The 25,626-nt window shown below is 33.9% G+C and overlaps 1 protein-coding gene across 1 annotated transcript in view; it reads right to left on the bottom strand.

Moving 5' to 3' along the window:
- LOC149796494 (uncharacterized) overlaps positions 1 to 21,844 on the bottom strand; it is a 45,844-nt gene extending 24,000 nt beyond the window's left edge. Inside the window, exons 1-5 of the mRNA XM_089960617.1 lie at positions 21,799 to 21,844; positions 18,977 to 19,049; positions 13,936 to 14,143; positions 10,899 to 11,210; positions 1,019 to 1,093 (exon numbers count right to left, since the gene is read on the bottom strand). Of these exons, the coding sequence (XP_089816743.1) occupies positions 1,019 to 1,093; positions 10,899 to 11,210; positions 13,936 to 14,143; positions 18,977 to 19,006 (625 nt within the window). The 5' untranslated portion in view covers positions 19,007 to 19,049; positions 21,799 to 21,844. The remainder of the gene's footprint in view (positions 1 to 1,018; positions 1,094 to 10,898; positions 11,211 to 13,935; positions 14,144 to 18,976; positions 19,050 to 21,798) is intronic.
- Positions 21,845 to 25,626: the final 3,782 nt, after the last annotated feature.

Here is a 25,626-nt window from a genome sequence, read left to right as displayed (position 1 = left end):
GGTTTTGGAATATGATCATGTGACCCCCTTTTTGCATTTTAGAATACGATTAAACCTTTGTTTTGGAGAGATATTCTCAGTGTTAGTTGGGCTGTTACACTGGAAGTTGTATGTTGTGCTGTTTGGAGTTATTTCAAATTACTTGGATTCAAAAGGATTAACTCTTTTTTTCTGGAAAATACGTGTGCTCATATGAAATTCCTAAGGAAAGACAGCTCTTATAAAAATTTATTCAGATTTCCAAAACTGGAGTGATATTTCTTGTTTTAACAAGGAACTGTAGACTTCAACACTACAGATTACAGCATACGTCATCGTCTTTCATCTTGGATTGATCGGGACTCAAACTCGAAATTATCAGAACATTTTGTTATTAGGACTTTTAAAATTATATTCATGGATTATTTTTGGATTTGGTTCTTAAAACCGTAAGTTCATACTTTTTTCATTTTTACATTTAATAATTTTCCAGGGAAATAAATTATTTTATTTTGTCAAAGCTTGTTGTTTTCACTCTTTCTTGTGTTACTGTTTATTTGAGCCTAAACAAGTAACATAAGAATATCAATGCCAAATTGCATGGAGGAGCACAAGAAATAGGTAATTTTTCTGCGAGTGAATTGCACAAGTCAAGAAACGAGGATGAGTATCCTGCATGGGTCTGTAAAGTGGGATTCTGAATGGTTATGTGTTCTTTCTTTTCTGGACATTTCCATCTAATGATAGGTTGGAAAATCCAAGTGTGGATGAGGGTTCTTTGATCCAGAAAGAGTAACAGCAAAGGCAATAGTTACAGGTATTGTATTACTACTATTAAATTTTCATTACTTTCTCTGTATAGATATAACATATTTTGGATAATTCCAAACAAAAACATAGAAATCCATATCATCTCATCATAATTTGAAATTAAAGATAACATTACATGCCATAATTAAGTTCATACAAACTGTATTAAAAAAACATGTAACAATGATTACTACAGACAAGTTTATTTTGGTTGTATCAAACTTCTTACCATAATGAATATGTGGCCTTATGATCCAGTACATAAGAAACGCACTGATCATAACACAAGCACAATGTGCTCCGCCTGGAAAGAAAGAAACATAGTTTTCTAAGAGACTATAAAAAAATACAGATTATAAACTACTAATAATCTAACTGGTAATTAACAGCCATACTTTCATACTGCAGACCTATTCAAGTTCTTAAAAAATAATTATATCCTACATGAATTGCTATTATTATGACTCTAGGTCTTACATTTGTTTAAGAGAAAGAAGCAAAACCAACACATTCAGCAAAATCAAGAAATAATTTATTTCTCTAAGTTAAAAAGTGAAAATTTAAAAGACCCTTACAGCAATGTGAATTAAATCCCAAATAACCTTTTACATCCTTTCACAAGTCGAAAAGTATGGAATGTTCCAAATTATTTCTAATAGTCTTGAATGTCCTGATGTGCCAATTATATGATCCACGTCTTAAACCAACTAGTGAAAAATAAACAGAATGAAATTTTTAATCTGAATATGGATATATGACCTGACATATATGCTAAAAAAATTAAATAACAAGAAACAAAATTACAATGGTTTCAATATCATGTTACATAATTTTACCAATGAACTCAATTCTGTATTTTAAAAAATTGTCAGAGACTGTTAAAAGTACTTTTTGTAAGAATGCCCCAAAATGTAATGTGATAATCAGATAGCAGAATGATATGTTGCACTGGATTCAGAATAGAGTGCAAAGAGCAAAAGCTTTTATACTGGAAGATACAAGAGATGGAATATATGAGTAATCTTTCTCATTTTTGTTCTCTTCTAGCCAAATACTACATCTATATACATAAAGTGAAAGGGAATATACCTACAGTAGATGGGTTGAAAGATTTTCTTAAAGACCACAACAATCTGGAAAAATATAATACTGCCATCAAATTTGAAAAGAAAGGAGCATTTATGTTGATTTGGGAACAGTGGGAACCATTATTCCACCAGTAACTAAGAATGGTGTAATTATAATTCAAATGCCTGTATAATAGCATCATGTTATAGTGTATAATGTGTTACTGTGTTTGTATCATAAGCAAATAGACAACCAAAATATATTTCGCTGAGTCTAATTTGATGGTAAACAGAAACAAAGAATTATAGTATCACAAAGGCTATGCCAGCTGGATGCTGCATATGTGTTTTTGTCTACCTAAAAAGATATGGTGTACTACATGAATATGTGCATGTGTGCTTGCATATAAAATTATTTTTTCCTACAGTAAATTTATTGTCCTCATATTATGTTAGATTGAAAGGTGACCTTGGAATGGTTCCCTGACCCATGGGTCCAATTACAAAATGAAATCCAGAAAGTCTTTGAATGAGTTCTTAATAATCCCAAAGTAGAGTTTAATCCAGCCAATGAACACTTATAAATTCATAAATCTTCTAGAATTATAACACAACTGCAAACTCTGCAAACTTTAATCATACATTCCGAGAGTCTGATATGAAACAGGAATGAATAATTGTTACCAAATACCCTTTACATGGAAATATTACTTGACCTCCAAAGGAAAAACCAATTAACTCATAAACAAGGTCAGATCATGAACTCAAATTCAAAGAAACATCTTGTTACTTCTTAGAATCATGACAAAAGCCAGGCTGGCCCAACCCTCAATCAAAGACAAAAATCATTTACACAATACAGATATACATAATAATATAGATAAAATAAAAATCTATCAATTAACAAAATTAGAGCTTAACAAATAAAACCTAACACTCCTATGCACAGGTCTGTATTTAATCTTCCATCAACAAAACCTCTGCCTACAACAAGGACCTAACATGATATTTTATAACAGAGCCAAACTTGTGTTTTTGGTGCAGCTGTTTATCAAATCAAACTACAGATTATATACTGGTTGTATTCCAATGATGGTCAGCAGGTCAGCACATTTTGCAATGACCATTCTAGTTATGAGCATAACATAACAAATTTATACTTTGATGTATATTCACTCTCATTCTTAAATAAAGTTTCTCTCAACAAGAAAATTAGAACTCTAAGCTCATTACAACACAAGAATGTCCTTTGTTATATGCATATTCTGTAATCAAGTGACCTTTTTCCATTTTCAGTCATCATTACCAATGATTTTCCAGTTAAACTGCATGGAAACATGAAATGTTACTACAACATACTCACTTACTAAGGCAAATAAGCCAAGTGATACCAAATATTCATGTAACTGATATTAAAGTTATAAAGTTAAAGTTTTACAGCACCCTCCACAAAGTCTTAGACAAAGCGTGTAACTTACACCATATTAACATAATTTAGATAATTTAAACAGACTCAATTGGACAATTTTTGGTACATAAAACCTCCAACAGTCAAATGAGCAATACAATTAAAAAACAGAAGTCTCTGAAATATAGGCCACAGTGAAACACACGTATTTACCAAGATATGTTCTTATTTACCGTTGTATTACTACTGTACAGAAAACAAAGCAAGAAAAACATACATACTAAATACACATTATATAACCAACTTATGTCTGAGTGATTGAAAATGAAACATTACAAGACCCTTTCACATCTAAGCAAAAACAGAAGATTGTTGAAATATAAAACAATATGTATACTCTTATACTGCATGGATGTCACCCATCATAATTGTCTGAGAACTTATTTAACAAATGATACATTCCATCAATTATGCCATCAATTATGTTCAGAAGCAGCATCTATGATGATAAGGTAACAACCGTAACCCCCCAAAAAAGACATTCATTATCAAATGTGTCTAAGATATTATTATCTAAACTTTTTTTTATTCCAAGTTGATGAAAATGTGTTTAGAAATAAAGACTGCATGATAATAAAAATCTAAACCTAACTGAAAGATGACAACCATCACATCATGAAAATATATAATGACCAGCCCAAAAATGTGTAGACTGGGAACAAATCTGTAATTTTCAAGATGAAAACCTGTTTTAAAATTAGTAATTATCCAGTTCAAAAATAGTTTTATACATACATTGACATGATCATAAACCCTTCAGATAAGCAAGAAAAAGGAAAATTCTTTCTGAAAGGAAAGTTTTTAGTAAATTGTATTTTTCTGCAACTATCTGACCATATTAGCATTTGGAATTGCCGTCTACTGCTCCAAATCTAACCCTCCTTGAAACATGAAAAATGTCTTTCTGTCTATATGTGTATATGATACTGATGAAGGGAAGTAACCTTACAAGTTATCACCCTTGTCCCTAGTAAGTATCCATTGCATCCTGACGTAATTAGTTTAAACCTGAGTGAAATGTTTCAGAGAAGGGGTGGGATGGATAGACAGTAATATAATTGGGTAAGCATTTTTGGAACAATTTTCTTCCTCTATCAAATAAATTACTATATCACATTAACATTGGGAGAATAGGTGAGAGGAGTAAATACTTGAGCATCCAACCACTGTCACACTCAAAGAGCAAAATGAATGCTCCACTGAAAGGATGATTTTCTCCTAAAGTGAGTTTAGCACAATCAAAGATCATGTGTTTCTTGGTGTGCAAGACAGATCTTTGTTTAATCACTAAGCTGGTTACTGCCTTACATTAAGAAGTTTTCAAGATGAATCCAGCAAATGTTGCAAGACCATGTATGACCATACCTGGGACTGAAGTTTGTACTGTTATGGGGGTGGGGTGGGGTGGCAGGATAGTAACTGTCTGGATAGCTACTACTTGCCCAGTGAAATTCAGCTCTCTCCTTTATGAGGCTATCATGCAAATAGATGCTTCAAAATTTAGAAAGACTGTGGCAGCCAACTGACTCTACTATTGAGGCATTATATTCAAAAGCAAGGCTTGTAGAAAAAAAGAAATCGCTTTTCATTGGCCAAATATTTCATGAGTATTACTTTATCCTGTGAGAATTCAGAGTATGCCAATCTAATAAACCCCTTTAGCCAAGTGGCGAATTGAGGGGTCATGTTTTGCTTTCCTGCCTTAACCTGTAGGAATAACCTATTTGGTTCACTGCTGACATTCTCCATGTAACCCAGTATCCTGCAGTTTTGTATCATATGGTAGATCTGTTAAGGCTAGAGCAGACAGTTATTTGCTGGCTGCATAGTTACAATAACCTGATCTTAGGAATGAAACCAGGTTGCATCACTGCCATGACTGGACCATCAGAATAGAACTGCAAGAAGTTCGCATCCACAGAGCATTAAACCTACAAGCTGAAGCTATTGCTATCTGAAAGCAAATCTTCTATGCTTCAGTGAGGCAAAAGATGGACTTGTACACACACAAGCTAAACCATGTCTACACCCAGGAGAGGTTCCATTTGTGGAATGTGAGAGAGCAGTCTGTATGACTGTAAGTAGACAAGTTGAAAAGGTTCTTATTGTGATTTCTATGATGTCTGATCATATCCGAGATCTCTGAAAAGGATCCCTTGATTATGACAGGCTAGCTTTTTTTTCTCAAACTGAGAAAGAATGAAATTTGCTGAATGGAAGTTGAAAGTGGTGTGACATTGTTAATGTTATATCTGTTATGAAAAACCCACCACTTCCCCATGTATACTTCAAAATGGAGGGCCATCTAGCTGTCACAATCCTCTCAAAGTGCCAAACTCCACAGAGCATCCTTAACATGAGCCAGCCATGAAGGAGGGCATGGATGGAATAATGGTGAGTTTTGTTGCTTCAGCATCATGGGAGTTGCTATGATTTTCCTGTGTGCATGCATTTCCATTACCAAAATGAACAGATTACTGATCTAGGATATGCATCATCGGAGAAGGCTATCAGAATTATTTTGTAGTCCATGCTACTCAGTTTCTGGATTAGCTTCAAGTATTAGAACCTCTAACCGTATCCCCCACCCAGATGATTGAAAGGGCATCAACAGCCATACCTCGTTATATCTCATTACAAATAGGTCTATCACTGGTCAGCCCCATGTGGACTCCACATAAGATGGATGGATGAAGAACACTCCAAATTAAGCAATTAGCCATTCCTTCATCACGAGTCAGCCAGGACATGTAAGCTATCTCGGATATGTTTACAGTGTGAGGTGCATGTACAGAGATCTCGCTAGGATTTTAAAACTAGGAGTCCAGGACTCCCATTTTGGTAAAAATAGGAGTCCCACCCTCAAAAGTTGCAGCACTTCTTTCCTACAGAGACAACACAGACGTTGAGTGTATGTATTTTTAGATGAAGAGGTTTTCATAATGTAATCACTCACAATAATATAGCTTCATTACAACAGTCCACTGACAGGATCGCAAATTTTTGTAATTTATTTGTATATGTACTTGTAGTAATTTTAGGCAAATAAACAGTATCTGATTTGCTGTTTTTTCCCATATTTTGGCAAATATGTGTCAAGTCAGAAAACAGCTTAGATCTCGCGAATTCCACAAGCACTGTCCCATACGTTTCTGATCTACATAATTTGCATTTTAAATTTAAATCTTTAAAAAAATAATACATAGGCTTTGGCTTCAGTGATTTGTATATTTCTTCTGAATATATCTGCCTGATGATTGAAGAAAACCAACAATCTAATAAACTGGAACATCCCAGACTTAGCGAAGTCCACCATTATTTCCCATTAGGCCTACTGGTTCACTTAAGTTTCAAACTAATTTTATGACAAAATAGTGTAAAAGAGGCAGTTAATATACATCCAGATCACCGATTCTGATCTTAAAACAAAAGTTTGTTTTATCATCAAAGGATATCATGCAGGAAATTGATAGTTGCTACCTTAATACTCAGAAAAGGGTTAATGGTCAATCAGCTATCAAAACATAATGCTTGTGAAGGGCAAGAGTTTGTTTATCAATGTAACTGATATAAAAATTAGGCCTAGCTACTGATACCTTGATTAATACATTTCACTACAACAACTGGGCTAAGGTGAGGGGCATTTTAAAAAAATATGGTATGCTCAGTCACTGTAACTCTTAAATAATCACAGAACAAAGTCGTTTTCATTTTCTAACAGAAGAAGGTGAAGTTTACATTTTTAGGTGACTTGTCACCCACTTACGAATGGCATTTTGTCTAAGTCTCAACATGTCTTGATTCTAAGGTCACATGCACTGCTTATTCTGATACATGCGGAAATGAAAACAATAATGAAAGCTAAAGTTGTTTATTTGATGTACTTTTATAAATGACCACATGTAGATCTCTGGGTCTTTCTGCATCTGAGTTCAATCACTGTAAATATCAGTACATTTTCCCACCCAGGTACAATATCCTGTAGCAAGATGAAGTAAACATATTTGCATAATACTGTATGAATACAGGAAGATAAAAATATATACTTAAAATTTTAATCCAACAATTTCATGCACTTAACTTCACCAATTCAGAGTGATTTTTGACTGAAACATGTTTCACACAGTCTCATTTCCTGCCATGTGCCAAGCTAAAGTCCATATTATAAAGAGTGTAAGGCACGCTATTCATTAAGTGTTGATACCTTTCATATCCCTTTTAAATTTCTGTATAACATACATTTTTTATTGGGCTATAATCCACATCCATTGCCTTTTATTTCTTGGTCTTTTTAACTTTCAAAGTAGTAAACTAACTGACATTTGATTCGTCAATATTTAAATGCTTTTCTAAAACAAGCACTTAAGTATACTTTCACAAATGAATTAAAATGAGTCATAACAAGCACTCAAGTGATCTTGATATACTATTATTTAAGTTACAGTCTACCGACATAAAAGTTTTTTTCACTGGAAAATAGGAATGATTCCATCAAAACTGGCAGCTCTGCCTGGGTATCATGAACATTGAAATATGGCCCTAGATGATAAAGATTCCATGGTGGCAAACCAAGCCAAAAAGTGACGCCAGAATATCTCTTTTATATTTATGAAGATTAGTTATCTATAATATAAGTCACATGGGTCATGTATGTGCATTTACTCATTTTAAATTAAATATAAATTGTTCTTTTAAAACTGAACACTTATTTCCTTTAACCAAAGAAACTTCCAGATGAAAATTATCTATTGTTATGGACATTTACATTACAATGGTGGCCATGTACAAAACTTGGGTCAAAATAAAAGCATGTCAAGTGGAATCGACACAATCAAGGGTATTATGAATTTGTTTATCAATATGCATAGCTTTCATTTTGACCCACACCTTTAGATTCATTTTGTCCAAAAATGTCTACCTACTTTAACTTTTTTATATGAACTTAACAGGTCATCTAAATAATGACCTTCCAAAGGAACATGGATGTATACGAACCCAAATGAAGAGAATACTTGTTGAATACCTACATGACCCATATGAACTGCACTATATCTTATGAGCTTGCTTGTATGAAATTTAGTACTTAGTTTCATCTGAAATCAATATGTAAATTAACAGGTAAAAGAATGGATCAAGTCAAATAAAGCATGACAACGTCAAAGTATTCAAGAAGTAAAATTGAGAAAAGTGAAGTAAACTTCCATATTTCAAGTTTCTACACTTGATAGGGCAAGAGAATTTCCAACAATACAGCACTGAATACATGTAATTTTACTGAATGTGCCAGTATACAATGTATCTCATGTTTCATATCAATTTAAGAAATTATTACTACACATTAAAACAATTTGTTCATGCACTTTTGCAAAAAATTTTACCTACTAACACATCAAAACTAATACCTACTAGTATTGTGAGAGCTATGCCATTTAGGAACAATAAGCGATATAACCATTATGTGCTTCATTAATCAAATCCTTCACATGAGGAATTATTTCCCATGAAAATTACATTATCTCAAGCCTCCATATAATCAATTTTCTGAAAGTAAATTAGAGCGAAATTAATCTAAATGGAAACAAAATCTTACAACAGGTTAATATAAATTTCACACACACACACACACACATATATATATAGTACAGAATTTGTCATAGAATGTGTTGCCACTTAAGTTTTGATAAACTACTGGTGTTACTTTACAACTCTGAAACAACATATTAATTAATTAATTTTCATATAAATGGAGATAATTGCTCATAGGTACTGTGTAAATAATACATTTTTGGAGGTTCTTCAAATTTATGTAATGTAAGGTACAAGTGGGTTTTCTGTTCTATAATTTTAGCAATATCACTAATCTATTCCAACTGATTGTGAGACAACAGTGACAACCAATCCTACTGTATTCAGCAATAAGATCATTATGTGAAAACTATTCATTAATTTGTTGGAAATTTTACTGGATGCCATTTTTGCTTTTTCATTAAAGATCATAAAACAAATTACAGAAATCCATAGTTATCAGCAGGTTGACAGAATCTTGTTATATCCTTCTGTTACAGTTTTATCCTTCTGTTGCAGTTTTGTTATTATTCTTAATTTTGTTTAATTAAAATGCTGTGTCCATTGCTACATCAATGGCAAGGACATTTCATTTCCAATTTTGGAGACTGGAATAAAATAATTCTTCCATCACATTATCCCTCCAATACAATTAATGAGTTATTCTGAACCTTTTTTTGACCTTTTTTTGGATAAATCATTATTATTTAGATGGTTTTTATAAACTGATTTTAAAACCAATTACACACTTAAACTTAAACATTCTGTAAACTGAAGACAGTGGAGTTCATGTTAGATCTCGATTATCTAACATAACCGTAACAAGATGTGTTTTATCATGAAATAATTCTTGTAATGAAATCATCCTTGACCCAATATCAAAAAGTGTTATTTAAAACTGAAATCTAATCAGTACATGATTCTCATGTTCTTGAGAATCAGTTGCAACCACAAACTGTTCCACATGAAAATTGAAATCGTACAACAGTTTATGCCTACTGGAACTACATCTTCTTTACTTGGAAAGAATTCCATACATATTGGTTGTTTACCCAGACTGCTTTCATATGATAATCATCACAAAAAAAAATGTGCCTGTATTGCATGAACTCTTCTTTGGGTGCTGGCTGATAGATGAAAATGATGTCAGGTTTTGTAAACACATAGTGTACAGGTTAAAAAAGCACTGCTTGATGTAGACAATATCCGATATTTACCCAGTTGCTGTTTGTATTTCAAATGAGTTTTGACGCATAATATTCTGACACGAAACCAATAAAGAAACTTCAGAACAGTGTATTGGATATTCTATTGGTGCTTTTTTGATATCATTCATATTATGAAATAGATCAACATAGGTACTTTCCTCCCACAGCCAAACATGGTCACGAACTTAGAAGACAAGCATAAATTTTATCAGATTTGGGGGAAAAAACAAGACACCAAAAATGTTAATTCCCAGACATGGAAAAATAATTTACCATTTTATTCTCAAGATCTCTGCATGACTTAAATTGTGTATAGTTATGCTTTCTCATTAACCTGAATGCCACTGACCATTCTCCTAATTAAAAACTGCATACTGATAATGGCATTAAGTATGACAGAGTTGTCCTTAACATTCTGCTTCAAACGTTTAGTTCCTATTTATCTTTTGCTGATCTAAAACAAACAGATATCTTATCTCTCTATTGTTGACTGTAAATAACGTAAACACCAGCTTTAAGTTAGCTTATTTCTGGTATTAATTACATTTTTACAGACACAGTACTTTTATGACAATGATTTCTGCACAATATATATATATATATATATATATATATATATATATATATATATATATATATATATATATATATAGTTACACAATGGTTCAGGGAAAACATTTTATGTAATTCTGCCCCCATAATAAAGACATTGGGATTTTTTCTACAGTTAAAGGTTACACCTGTAGTCTTGGGTGGGACAATGCCTCCCCCCCCCCCCCCGGCCTGTACATTTGAGTTTACCTTCTATCCATGTAAGCTCCAACCACTGAACACAATACTCAAAACCAACAACCTCCAAATCCACCTGTTCAGAGTAGCATGTTTGCTGCCTCTCTGACTGTGTACCTGGTTGAGCTACAAAATAAATGTCACGGTAATATGTCCTATTTATGACAGATACCCCAAACTGGAATATCCCATCACAATTTTTCCCAGTGTTTGAACAGCCTTTCTGTACATCTGAGAATGTATCAAGCCCTCTGAAATCATCCAGCATATAAGTGGTACATACAACAGCATCTGTGGGGAGTTCCATTACAGAAGTATTCCGTTCTGGAAAGAATAATGCCAAACTTAACAAAGACATACCTTAAGGTCTTTACATTGAATATTTAGACTTTCCTTTATCCAAGGTTCCTGTAATCATAAAAAAATGTAATTCCATGATTTTTCCAAAATGTTTCCAAGACCTTTCTTCCAATTTCAAGAGTACCTAATATGTAAACTTATTACCCTTAATACTTGCGTGTAAATTTTAAACAAAAAATAGTTTTTAGATGTTTGACTTCACATTACGCATAGTACTACAATTAAATGCTTAAGCTGCTGCTCGAAATGGATTGTACGTTTTAAAAAGATGCCATCCTTGTCTTTCAAGTGCAGTGAGTACAATGATTCTGAATGGCAGTAAGATCCCCACATGTAGTCTGACTGAAGTTTCAGGTGAACTTACTCTAAAAAATCCATTATCAGAGATAGGTCAGTAATAGTTTAGTACTGATGAGCAAAAATGCAACCAGATAACATGAAATAACAAATTCAATGACTTTCCAAACTTTGAAAGACTTATGAAAGTTCAAAACTTCTAATGGTCCCTGAAATGCCTTTCTGTAATTTACAAACTTTTCCAGGATTTCCATGCCTGTGCAAACCCTATTTATTATATTTTATGTATACTTATAAACTGACAATATTGCAAAACAAATTTATAGACATGTGTAAATAACTATATGATCAATTTGATATCTAACCAGTGCATTCCGAAGGAGGTAGAATAAACTAGTGCTGAAATGTATATCTGCATAAGAACACATATTGGTGACTATTAGAATTGATATCATATTTCTGTATTATTTATATATGAATGTGTCCAATTTTAATACACCTTGTGAGTTATACAACTCTAAGACAGCCACAATAACGTCAGTCACACAGCAACCATATGTTGTGCATATACACTAACTGCAGTCCCATGAAGCTGGCGATCTGACAACTGCTACTTAAACATAATAACCAGACCTAATATCTTAGGAGGAAATTAGAATTTTCAAAGTTTCAAGTTGTTTGATAACTACAGATATGAGAAATGTACTGTACCATTTTTGCCTTCCATAATATTCCTTTAACAATTCAACAAAAACAAGTGGAAGTTCAAAAAGTTTTACTTGGTTTGAATAAATAAATGCTTGATATACAAGCTGTCTTCCTTCTCTTTGTTATTGAGGGTTCTATTTGCAGGAATCACCATTAAAACTATAGTAATGTAAAAATCAAGTAAATATTTGTTTTTAATTGAGAGAGTATTACCACCAATTCAAAGCAGACACTGACAGGCTCAACTCCATTAGACCCTGATTTCATGACACTTCTCAACATTGGAAGGGTCATACTATTTTAACAGAATTTCACCTTAATTCTCGTTTTGTAACCCGCCAACTCAAGTTGGTGGTGATGATCATAAATGTTTTATAAAAACATCACAGTGCAAATTTGATAAGGCTATGAATAATTTGAATAGTAAAATCAGATGATTATTTCAGCATGAGGAAGTATGCCAATCAGTAACTGCAAAACAATTTTTCAGAGACCATGCCACTATATCTTACATTTCTAGCTGACCTAAATGACAAATAGAATGAAGACAATTATTTCCTCAAAATGCCAACCAAACAGAGTGAGGCTGCATTTGCAAATTAACTTGCTTCTTGGAAGTTAGCAACTTAAGATGCCAGAAATCTTGTACATCAAATGACATTTTACAGATAAGCCACAGCACTCAGCTCAACAATAACAGTGGTCCAACTGCCTGAAGAGAGCTAAATAGTCTGACAGCCAATGCCCAAGTCCCCTCAAATTTCAGATCAGCCCCCAGCTGTATTCTCAGTGAGGTGTCTAAGAAAAATCTAATTTGCCAGAGAAAACTTTGACCATGCTGAAGAAATGCAAAAGTTATTTTCAAGATGTTGAAAGACAAGTTATTTGTTAATATTATCCCCATATATGCCCCTTGCCCTTATGAAGATCATCTAATTATCACACTTCTATTGAACACTGTAAACTTTGAAAGCAAAGCATGTGACTTATCAATGAAGAAGAAACTGCTGGGTTACCTATAATTAGTGGTCACTTGGCTTTAACATACAAGTAATTCTACTGGAGGCAGAATGAAATACTGTTTGGGATATTTATATGCATTACAGAAACTGATAATCTGATGTTTTTTAACTGTATATCAATACAGGAAGGGATGATTTAAGAAATCTGTTTGAATACCTATAATGTAAATGGAAGGGAAGAGTTAAGGTAACACTGAACTGGAAAACCTGGAACAATGTGAGAGTAGAGATTTAATGCAATGTCCATGACCTATCTCTAAGTAATATCTCCAAGGCATGGAGACAAATTACTGTATATACTGAAATCTGTCTATAAAGGAGAGTCAAGGTACTGACACAATTTAATTTAAGAACAGGAGGAACATTTATAAGTAAACTTGGGAGAAGGGGTTTACAAATACAGGAATCGTCCTTTATGAACAGCTGTCCTTCATATAATGGAAAATTTTAAGGTAAAATTAGAATGTTTCTATTTTTAACAACTGTCAATGTAAATAAAAATTGAGATAAAAGCAGGAAAACATTGAATATCAAGCATTATTTGCATATACTGAAAAAGTCCTTAGTCTTCAATTAGGTCACATTCCTAAATCAAGCAACATTTTACATTCCCAGAAAAATGAAACAAACCTGGTACTGTACAATCTCTTGAAAAATTGTACCTTGTCTACAAAACATGGTGCAATTAGTGATACATTCATCAAGGTCATAGAACACAGCGGCAGTTGTGCTACAATTCTTCTCAATTTCCAAACTACTCCATTTGCTCCAGTAATCATGACTCCTCATCATTAAATTATGCTGGCTACAATGGTGACCAGCAATGGTATCCTGATGATTCTCTGAAGCATGTATCATGGAATCTGAAACCTTAAAAATAAATAAATAAATAAAGGCAAGATCATTTACTCATACTTTTATCATATTCAACAAATTTATGACTTGGTGATGAATCAATTTAGTCAATGACTCCTTCTTTGCAGTACTTTATCAATTATAACATGGCAAATTAAAAAAAAATAGCAAAAAAACCCCTCTATAATGTTACCTCACATAACATTAAACTTCTAGTGACTGTTCACTGTTTAAATGATTACTTTAGTACTAAATCACAAAATCAACCACAGAGAATTCAAAAATGATACAACAAGAGTACCATGAACAACACATTATATGCCAAGTTGACATTTTTGTGTAGAAGCCAGTTTTTATATCAGTTGCAATAACCTTTGACCCCAGAATCAATAGGATTCTACCTTACCCCTAGTGCAAGTCATCCACAATGATTGGTATATGTTGATGGTAAATAATAAAGTTATTATATATAAACAATGTTTTTTCTTTTAAACAGTGACCTTGATCTTTGAACTTTCAGCAATCAAACGGAGAAGTTTCCTACATAACCAAAATGCAAGTCATCCACAAAGTTTGGTAACTGCAGGTAGTGAAGAACTCGAGTTATTGCCTGGAAACTATTTTTCTTCTTTCAGGGTGTTGCCCTAACATTTGAGCATTTGCCTGTACCCAATGTGCTTGTAATCTACAAGGTTTGGCAACTATAGATGGTAGAGAGCCTAAGCTATTGTATTGAAACCATTTTTTCTTCTCTTAGGCACAGTGGCAATGACCTTTATCACTGGTGTTCTTCCTTACCCCAAGTGCAAGCAATCCTGAGTTTGGTAAATGAAGACAGTAAAGAACTTAAGTTATTAGGCAGGAAACCATTTCTCTTCTTTCAATCACAGGGACCTTGACCTCTGATCTTTTGACCCCAAAGTCCACAAAGATCTTCCTAACCTCTAGTGCAAACCAATCACAAAATCTAGTAATTTTGTAGATGGTGGGCAACTCAAGTTATTGTGAAAAAGAAATATTGGTAACAGTCCAATGAAAAAACATAGTAACAATAAAATGCAATGCTTTATGGAGGGCATATAAAAAGTACAGCAATATAATACCCAAAGACTGATCACTTAATGGTTTGAAAAAATTTGATTTCTGATTTGGTTATGGTGTCATATCCTTTGTGTGGCAACTAAATCTGCTTAATTTTCATGCATCAACAACTTGGGTAAAAAAAATTCACTTAAATCAGATTATACGCTGTTGACTGCAGGGTCATCCCCATTTTATTTTGATAAACTCAATATTATCCTTCACAAGTTAACTCAGTGTGACCAGTACTGTAGGCTTGTGTTACTGTCGTGAAGCTTTTTAGCTGATGTCAAATTTGCAAAGAATTCATTTTTTCCAAAACAGGATACATATTCTACATACAGACTATTGGAAGCTTCCCAATAAAAAGACAAAACCTGCATACAGAATGCCCACAATAAGTCAAAAGGTGGTGCACATTTTGGGAATGCAAGCTATTTTATCTTTTTTATACTCTTTCTAAGTAAAAAGTGTTTACTAGTTTTGCAAACATTTTTTCCCCTTTTCAGAGCATTCTGAAGGCCATGTTTGTCTTTGTCAAGCAATTAACATGTAACAGCCACTTCTAGTATTTTTAATTGAAATAAAAGGTTGATTTCTGCCCCTAATTGTAGTGCTTCATTGCTCTGCAGTTAAAAATAATGATTTATTCCTGGTAAATATTACGATCTTTTAATACAAAATAGTCAGACATATTGGTTAACAGCAATAATTTAAAGATACAAGTACCCATACAGGTGTTTTATAATTTATGATAAATTATTTCAATTCCATAACATTCTTATAATAAATCATAGTTCAAACAATGAATACTATTTCTACATATATTTCATATTTTACAGAGTGGTTAAAATTGATAATGCATATATCTGTACAAGAAACAAGAAAACTGCTAATTTGATGGAATTCATTTCAATTTAAATCTTAAGTCCATACGAGTACAGTCCCTGATGAAGCATTTTCATATCACAAGCAATAAACAAAAATCATAAAATGTCAGAAATAAAAAGTATAGAAATCTGATTAGAAAAGAGTGCACTGTACTATGAATAAAGAAAAATATGTAGTCTTAAAAACAGGGCTCTTGAATCAAGTTTCCTTTGAGCACATGCATTGGGTCTGTTTACTAATACTGTTATATTTTTTGCAATGATTTAGCATTGTACTTTTAAATAAGCCAGCTACTTGAAAAGATATCAAGGCAGCAGCAACATACAAAAAGATCTGGTTATCTACACCAGGTTTTATTACATCTGAAGTGTTAAGACGGAGAAACAATTGTTTGAGAGTTGACAAAACAAACTAGAGTACCTCACACGGACTGTCCCTCTACTGTTTCAAAAGAATTTCCCAGAAATTCAAGATAATGCCATTTTATCTTTTTAATTGCTGAGAACTTAATCCATGACTCTAATTTGTGAGGGATAAGATTTTCAACATTGCCACTGTGGCAGCCATATTGGATGTAACATTTGCACCATTTTCATTAAAAACAGGAACCACAGTGGCTAAGTGGTTAGGATGTTGACTCACAGTTGGAAGGGTGCAGGTTCAAATCATCAGACAAGAATGGGTCAGCTATCATGTTGTGTCCTTGGGCATGGCACTTTACTGATATTGCCCTGGCACTATATAACCTACTTGTGTTGCTGTGCAGTAAGGCACCAAAGAAAATTAAAAACTGGATACCATAGCAGACTTTTGTTAAAATACCCATGTTGATATTACCATCCTCTCAGGGCAATAAGTGACAGTGTGTTCTGCATGCTCATTGAGGCAACCAAATTTCATGTATTTTCATTCAGGTCCATATAGAAATCATGGCATTTTGATGAAATATATACATTTCAATATGACTTTCCATTTAGCTGATATGATAATTCTATTCAAGAGGTGTAGAAATAACAAGATTTTCCATATGGCTGCTGTGATGACCATACTGGATGTCAGATTGGCACATTTTTCATTGGGGGAACTATCAAGAGAGGTCTTTTAGTGCCAAACTCATGCTGAAACAAACATCCACTGAGGCAAAAGAGTGATAAATTGTCAAGCTGGCCACTGTTGCATTAACACTGGCTGTCCAAGTCGAACCATATTCATTTAGGACCAACACAACATCACAATCAGTCCAATGGTGAAAACACAATACTGATATGACTTTCCACTCATCAGAAGCAATGATAAGATTTTTAAGATGGCCACTTGTTGTCTGAGCAGCAGCATTTTATTCAGGACCAATTTGATCTTGGGGTGGATGTATGTGTTAAGGTTTATGACAATCCTCCATGTGGTTTAGGAGGTATGGTGATAACAAGCTTGTGCTAACTGATTATGGACAACCGGTCATCCCATATGTTATCCTGGTTATTGACTAGCTGAGTTAAATATGACAAATCAATGTAATTGACAAAACCTGTTATATAATAAGCAAATTGATCAAGGTAAAGTTCAGTCCACAGATGTGCATAAAATCATGCATGACTGGACCTGACCAACTGTTGCAACAATGCAATGCAGAATGCAGTGTACCCTGCTGCAGACAAAGAATAAATATATTTCTGGTTTGGGTAAAAAATGACAGATACAAATACATTCTTCAATATAGCAATGAGCACAAGGGATAAAATGAAACTATACATATGTCAGCAGTTTCATCTGCTTTAAGCTGAACAATACTTTCTATATCAGCGCTGAATAACTTCCTACTTGTAGCACATGGCAAGTCTACAACTTTATTGGGAAAGTAAAATATACACTGTAATGCCGCTTTCAAAGAACTGGATTAAAACAAAGCAAAAGTCACATCACAGAGCACTGCGTGAAAATCTCCACTCAAAAGTATAGAAAATTTTGAGATTTTTTTTGTCCAGCTATTTAAGGGATTGAATATGTCATGTATAACTGTGTTTTTTTTATAACTCCTGGTACATTATTTTATCCAATTTTAATAATTTTTATTCATGGCTGTAATGTATACAGAATATCTTTAGTTAGTTCTGCCTACGTGACACAAGTATCTTAGGAGCAATAGTTACATAGGATCTATAAATAAATCTTTATGTACGTGTTGACATTAATAATAATAATAAGACTTACATGGCACTTGGCATAATTTCTGTGACTGATGAGGATTCAATGTTTCAAAAATAATTTTGTAACTTTCCATTTGGGCTAGGTCACACGAGTTGGCCAAATCGACACAAATTCAGTAGCATATTCTGTCACGTGGGATCAATTGTGAAATACAATCACAATATACAGTGTATATAAGGAAAGAATTAAGCAATCAGTTTCATTCCGATTTTGGAGTCTTTCACATTTCTTGTATACTAGTTGATGGTCTGCAGATGTATATTGTGTTGTGCTTTAATATTATTCAAGAGGGAAAACATTTGTTTGGACTGCTCAATGGAAACAGAAAGTGGCCATTACCTGGACTGGAATATTATTTTGTTAACTGTTATAAACTATTCGAAGTTATTCTGGACAATGCCATATTGACAACATCATGGTTCTTGGAGGCCAGTACATTTCTGGCTTTGAAATTTATAAGGAACTTTTCATCCATTTAGAACTTTCATATAATTTATAAGGACTAGTTTGAATCTACTTCATAATAATGTAAGTTCCTTGCATATTTTCGTTTATAACTTTGATCATTAAATTGTTATGTTTTTTATAAAACTTGTTAGTTTAACTTTTCTTTAATGTTACCTAGTCTGTGACCATAGAGTCGTAGCAAATAGAGCATGCAAAACATCTTACCTCTAAATAAAGGATAACTAACAGGAACATGTTTGGGGTTGTTAAAAGAGCCAATATATTCACACAATTGTCACTGAAAAACAAGATATGTATAATTTTACAAAACAAAATTCCAAACTGGAGACTGGAGCAAAAAAGAAAATAGAAGAATTATGTCCTAAAAATCAGCAAAATACAGTGTCATTTATATAGAACACATCACAAACTTTTGAAAAACTTCTGCAATCTTTTGTTATTGAAAAAAGCTTTACCCGTTAATAAGTGTTCTCACATTTTAAACAACAAAATTTACATAGACCCACATGGACTTATCATTTGAGAAATAATGTTACAGTACAACAAGCATAAGCAGTGGCTATATTTATCAACATATTTGAATTCAATTCAAACCCTGAATTAGGACAATGACATGCCATTGTATATCCCTGCAATTCTAAAGTATGCTACCTAAGTTTAGATCTACCCATAGCCCAGTTGGAATTCTGTGTAATTGTCTTGCCATGTTCAGTAAGTGTATATAAGGTCAGAACGTTATATGGTTTCCAAGTTACAAGCCAAGGGCAATACCCCCATCAAAGGGGCATAATGCAAGGCATGAAGTAGATGAACCGAAGCATTATCTTCTCATTCCTATTTAATGTAGATATGATCATCGGGTGTGGATCATACGATTTCCAAGCCACAATCCAAGGGCAAGTCCCTTTCCCTAGGCATATGACCCAAGTGAGGCAGCTGTAAGTACCATTTTTGTAAGTCTTTGGTATGACTTGGCTGGGGATAGAAACCACTACCTCCAGCATCCAAGGTGGATGCTGTAACCACTAGGCCATCTGAGCGGTCGTTATAACATGTTGTGATACCTTGCAGGTGTTCTAGCAAAATTTAAATCTATGTGAGTTATTAACCTTCAAAAGTTTGATACCTCTTATGAATTAATGATTAACAAAATCTGAAGCAAAACATTATGAAAACTATAATAAAATCTGTTTATGGTTTATACATCCAGTCTCCATCCAGCCATCAATGTATGTGCCTCTCCATAAACACTGGATATTAATATGGTCCATTGAAATGCTGACAAAAATGTTTGTTATGCAAACACAGAAAATTTACTACCTCAAAATAAACTATTGCTTAAAATGTTTAATGCAAATATGCATGAGAAATACATGATATAGTTTAAAATCAAATAACCCAACACAGACATATTTCTTGCTTTGATCCCAGTTCTCACTGTCTTGCTCTTAGTTCTCCTGATTTTGTCCAAAACCAGATGTCACTTCACCCTAAAATTCAAGTCTACTATAGCCTGACCCGTGGGCAAGTCCCCTAACCATGGGTCAAGACACATGGTCAATACTGAACACACATAATTCTATCACATGTCCTTCAAACCTATGTATGCAGAGGATGACAATTCCCTAACCCAGCTAGTCCAGACAAATGCTAATAATTGTTGGACAAGTGAAATTTCAAGCGAGAGGAACTATTTTGAGAAAAAGAACAAATAATTAAAATTCTAACAAAACATTTTCCCTTCAACATCCTTGTCAGGTAAGTGTGTTAATACTGGAATTGTTGACCCTAGATACAGGTGCAATCTGCTAAAAATAACAACCACAACGTAGGACAGTGGAGATATAACTGTAATCAGATTGATACAGGTGGAGATCTCAAAGCATCCAATCCAGTATCAACATTCCTCTACAACTACATACTTAATAGCCCAACTCACAATGATGATGCACACCAGCTTTTAGATTTACTTCTGAAATATTTAGGAACTGCAGTTTTAAACACCTCCAACCTCCTACCCCAGGAGTGATAACAAGCAATAATTATTATGCACACTGACATATTCACCAGTCATGTAATCAAAGTTTCAAGTGTGTATCTTCATGCTATATTACCAACTGGTGTATGGAAGTATAGACAGGTGAGAGAATATAAGCACCAAATATTCTTTTCAAAAGTGTTAGGTTATTTAATGGGAAAAGAGGTTGAGTGACAAACATGAAGCTGTAAGGTTTTAAATGGGCAGTGTCTTTTATCAACACTTTCTCACTAGATATTTTAACTCATCTCTCTTGTATTATAAATGAGTAATGTGGTTTAATCTATAAATGTATTTGCCTTTTGGGCCCAAAGTCCCAATATATATATATATATATATATATATATATATATATATATATATATATATATATATATATATTAAATGATAAAACAAACCCTGCTAATACTGCAAACTTTGTTTGATCAATCTACATACAGTATTTATCTTTTTCTTTGTTTGACCAATGAACATCTAGTCTGTCTTGTCTGACAGATGTCAGTTAGTAATTACACCACTGTTAGCGAGAGGAATGCCTAATTCATTGCCTGCGAAACCGTCTCTATTTAAATTTTCCATCATTAATAAAAGCATAAGCAACTAAGCAACTACTTAAATTAAAATTTGCAACATTAAGCAGACGCAAAATACAAAACAAAACAAAAAAACCGAAAGAATAGAAACAAACAAAGAATACACAACACGAGTTACTGACTACACAGACCGACAAGTAGATCTCCGCTTTTCTGTTACAGGCATTACGGGTACCAGTAACGCCAGGGGAAGAAAAAGAATCGGCGATCGACTTGGTGGTATGCTTGAAAATAGCAGGCCCCTAGGCCTACCCATGAAAGGCAAGAGGCACGAATACAACAAATTCAAGTTAAATGGGTCCCATGTTACGTCACTTACCTCAGACCTACTGTAGTGTGATTTGGGTATTAAGAAAGGAAATGATTTAAGTCGTTATAAATGTAATTCTCCTTACCTTCCACCAGGAGCGCAGTTTTACGCAGTTATCAGCGAAGGTCGCTCCTACTTAAATACCGTAAAGACGGACAAAGACGCACGGCAGAGACAGCAGATAGACATTTCAAACTGACAATTGTGGAAAACACTGAATGTTTATTAGTTTGCCTAATATACCTAGCCATTTATTGGCATTGTCACGTTGAATTTTGCAAAACCAGCCATAAACCTGACGTAATTACTCGACCGAAATGCTGACATAAACAGTATAAAGTAATGTATTTCATTTCCACAACCCGATTAATAAACATTACATCTTTTCAAAGCTATGCGCAGAATAGGCCGACATATCGCGAGTCACGAAAACACAAGGGTGGTATCCGGTGTGTCCAAAATTAATGTTATTTTGAACAGAATATTATGGTGAAAATTGCCTCTTTTCAAAATGGTAAGCATTGCAGTATTTTATTTTTGTCAATCGGTCGAATTCTGTTTGCGTTTGGTGACGGAAACCTTAGGTGCACAGAAATGCCGACAGCATTGTATATAACGTCTGTTGCCCGTCTTTTACCTGACATTGCCCGTTTTGCATTGCTTGCCCTGTCATCGCGTGTCTATTCATTCATTAAACACGTATTTTAATTAAATATTTTTTTTATATAGATTTACACTAGGATATTTCATGGTCATTGAGAGAGAGAGAGAGAGAGATTTCAAAATATTTCATTTACAAAAGCACCAATGCCGCCGTTTTTCATAAATTTCACCATCCTTCCTATGTAGCCAAAGTTTGGAATAGAGGAAATGATTTGTTAACAAAAGTATCTGACATTAACCGTTCTTTAATCAAGATGTTAGGTTTAAACGACGTTCAATTATTCAGTTTAGAGTTAAGAGGTGCAACCCTTTATTTCAGTCACCGAAGCTGAACGTAATGCCGTTCTTTTTCGCAATAGTGCTCCAAAATGAATGATGTGATACATTCAACAACTTCGGTTTGTGACTAATCTAACTACAACATTTGAAAGTGCCGCACTTATTGATTCAAGAGAGAATGAATAGAGGCAGGCCTGCGTTTTAAGCGGATCTGAGAAGATAAAACGTACATTAGATAAAATTTAGACGCGGGTGAATATTGGGGCCGTGGAATACTTTGAAATGCGAACTCTAGCTGAAGACAAACCCAGCTCTTTCGGATTTCCATATTAATTCGTAAGCATAAGACACGGATGTGTAAAACTATAATGTACCTCGGTTATGTTTTTAATGAAAAAAATACTCGAAATGCTAGATCGAGTACTGCATCATATCAAACGCAAAACGAAAATTGCGTGACACATAAGGATCCCCGTATCATACATAGTATGGTGTTGACTTCTTTGGTTTACAACAGAGACGTTATCAAATATTATGTTCCAGCTTTCGACTGAAATCGGTTGTAACACGAATGTCGCTGATCACCATCGGGTTATTTCGTACATATGTGAAAAAATGGCAGGGTTTCTCATTCTATGGAGAAATTGCATGACACATAATGTGATAAAACATCGATATTATCTATTTTTAATGGAACCCAACGATGTCGAGGACCATTATCTTTCAAGATTTAGTATTACTCAGATGATTTGGCATATACGGCTTTGTACACATAACGGCGGCACTGGGGCATTAAAGAATAGAACAATCAACATATAGACAATGCAAACATTTCTAACACTTATATATTTAGTTCTTATACATTTTGTATCGTCAGTTAATATTTTCCCACTATTATGAACTTTAAATTTCTAAGTCCCGTCTTTGCCATATCTTTGCACCAGAGAGGGGTCCCGCGAAAAAATATGTAGCGTGGCATCCCGCGGTGTTTTTGTCAGCGCACCACCGTGATATTTACCACGGTATAGAGCAATTATATTAGGGACCAACAATTCCATGTTCTGGGGCAGGGGCTAACCCTTTTTATGCATAATTTCTGTCCGAGTAAGTGGAAAAACTATCCTCCTCTGATTTTTAGCAAAAAAAAAACCACAATATCTTATCCATTATATAATTTGGAAAAAATATTAATTATATCGAGATAAAAAAAGAAGAAAATATTTCAGATCATAATAAAAGTCTAAGCCCAGCCCCCTACCACCCTCGGTAATTAAATGGTCAGTACCTTACAGTAAATTAATTTGCTATGTGAATATTAATGACTGTATAAGTTACAATACAAACGCTGTAACTAAAGGGGGATGATCAAACTTGCACTATAGCAGCAGCAGAGAGGGCGATCAGACCACTTTAGGGAATGGTCACCCTTGTTTTTAGACCAAAAGAAATAGTGACCCTTCATAGAGGTCAATACCACGTCTACGATTATTGTTTGTCCCAAACAGAATTGTAGACAAGGCCCTCTCTGCTGCTATGTTATTCTGAATAATCCTGGGAATCTTCAAATGAATCCTGGGAATCTTCATCTGAATCCTGGGAATCTTTTGTTCTATGTTTCAAGTAATATTCAAGTTCTGATGGTGGTTTTTCTATTTTTGGATTTATGTTCTTTCTTTTTCTGTAATATATCATCAAACTTCTGTATCGATCTCAACCGCAGTTTTTGCAAATCTGATATAATCCTCTAACGCCGTTGTTGCATCCAACACAACTTCGTGGACCAGCATGAGGGTTTTTCTTTATAAGATAATTATATTTTTTGCAATATTCTCCACGACATTTTTTATCACATATGTTAGTGGTTCCTTGACGCAGCCACGTACAGTTGTTCATTATATTAACGATATCTGTTTAATTCAATTTAATTTTATCATCACCCCTACTATCCAAATATTTTATCAAGACCCACACGATATCTTGTTCTAGGATCATGTAAATTTATTGTTATAAATCCATGCGGAGTAGCTTGCGCTCGTGAGAAGAAATTTCTGAATTTAATTATATCCATGTCACCGCTGCACCAAGTTTGATGAATATTTCTAAGTGTGTGTGTGTCTACGCCATTAAACACAACTAAAATATTACAGTTGTCCCTGATTACTTTTGGTGTTTGTGTATATCGTTCAGTAACATAAATCACATCTGTATTTTTATGTCTGCCGCGAGAAAATATTCTGGCTGGATTTGATTGTTTATCTAGCATTACATCATCATACACAACTAAATTATTAATAAATCCGTCTAAAACATCAATGGACGGTGCTTTATCAATATCTGTTATAAACTCTATGACATCATTATCTTCGTCCAGTAATCTTGCATTTTCGTTAAAATCTTTTAATACTTCATAACACCTCTGATCATCACCGGATGGTGCTACTAAATATAATTTATCCCATTTCAACCATCTCATTATCAGATTAAGTAATAAATGCGTCTTACCCGATCCAGATGGTCCTATGATAATCATTCTGATGGAATTAGGTAGCGCAGGATGATGCTTAACAGGTTCTCGCTGCCGAGTTGCTGAGAAATCAATTATATCCATATATTTTATAACATGAATTTATATTGTTTACGCTGTAGAGTTAAAACTCCGACTACTAATTTAGCTACATTTATAACAAAAAATAAAAAAATAGCGTATGGTGGAAAATGTTATGTGTGCGGTAGAAAGAAATTTTCATTTTTACCTAATAAGCGTGGTGGTGATATTGCTAATTTGATGTCAAAGTTTCCGGGTACTCCATGGGCTAAATACCCAGGAGAAAAACATCTACCAGGATATAATTATTGCGGTCCTGGTACTTGACTCGATATCAGACTTGATAATCAAGATCAACCAAAACCAAGCGAGGAACCAGTAAATGCTATTGATAAAGCTTGTCATGTTCATGAGGTAGCTTATAAG

The sequence above is a fragment of the Sinohyriopsis cumingii genome, chromosome 6 (genome assembly GCF_028554795.1).
Source record: "Sinohyriopsis cumingii isolate HCF-2022 chromosome 6, ASM2855479v2, whole genome shotgun sequence".
Classification (NCBI taxonomy): Eukaryota; Metazoa; Mollusca; class Bivalvia; order Unionida; family Unionidae; genus Sinohyriopsis; species Sinohyriopsis cumingii.
The sequence above is the reverse complement of the archived record's forward strand: the minus strand, read 5'-3'. Positions and strand labels throughout refer to the sequence as shown.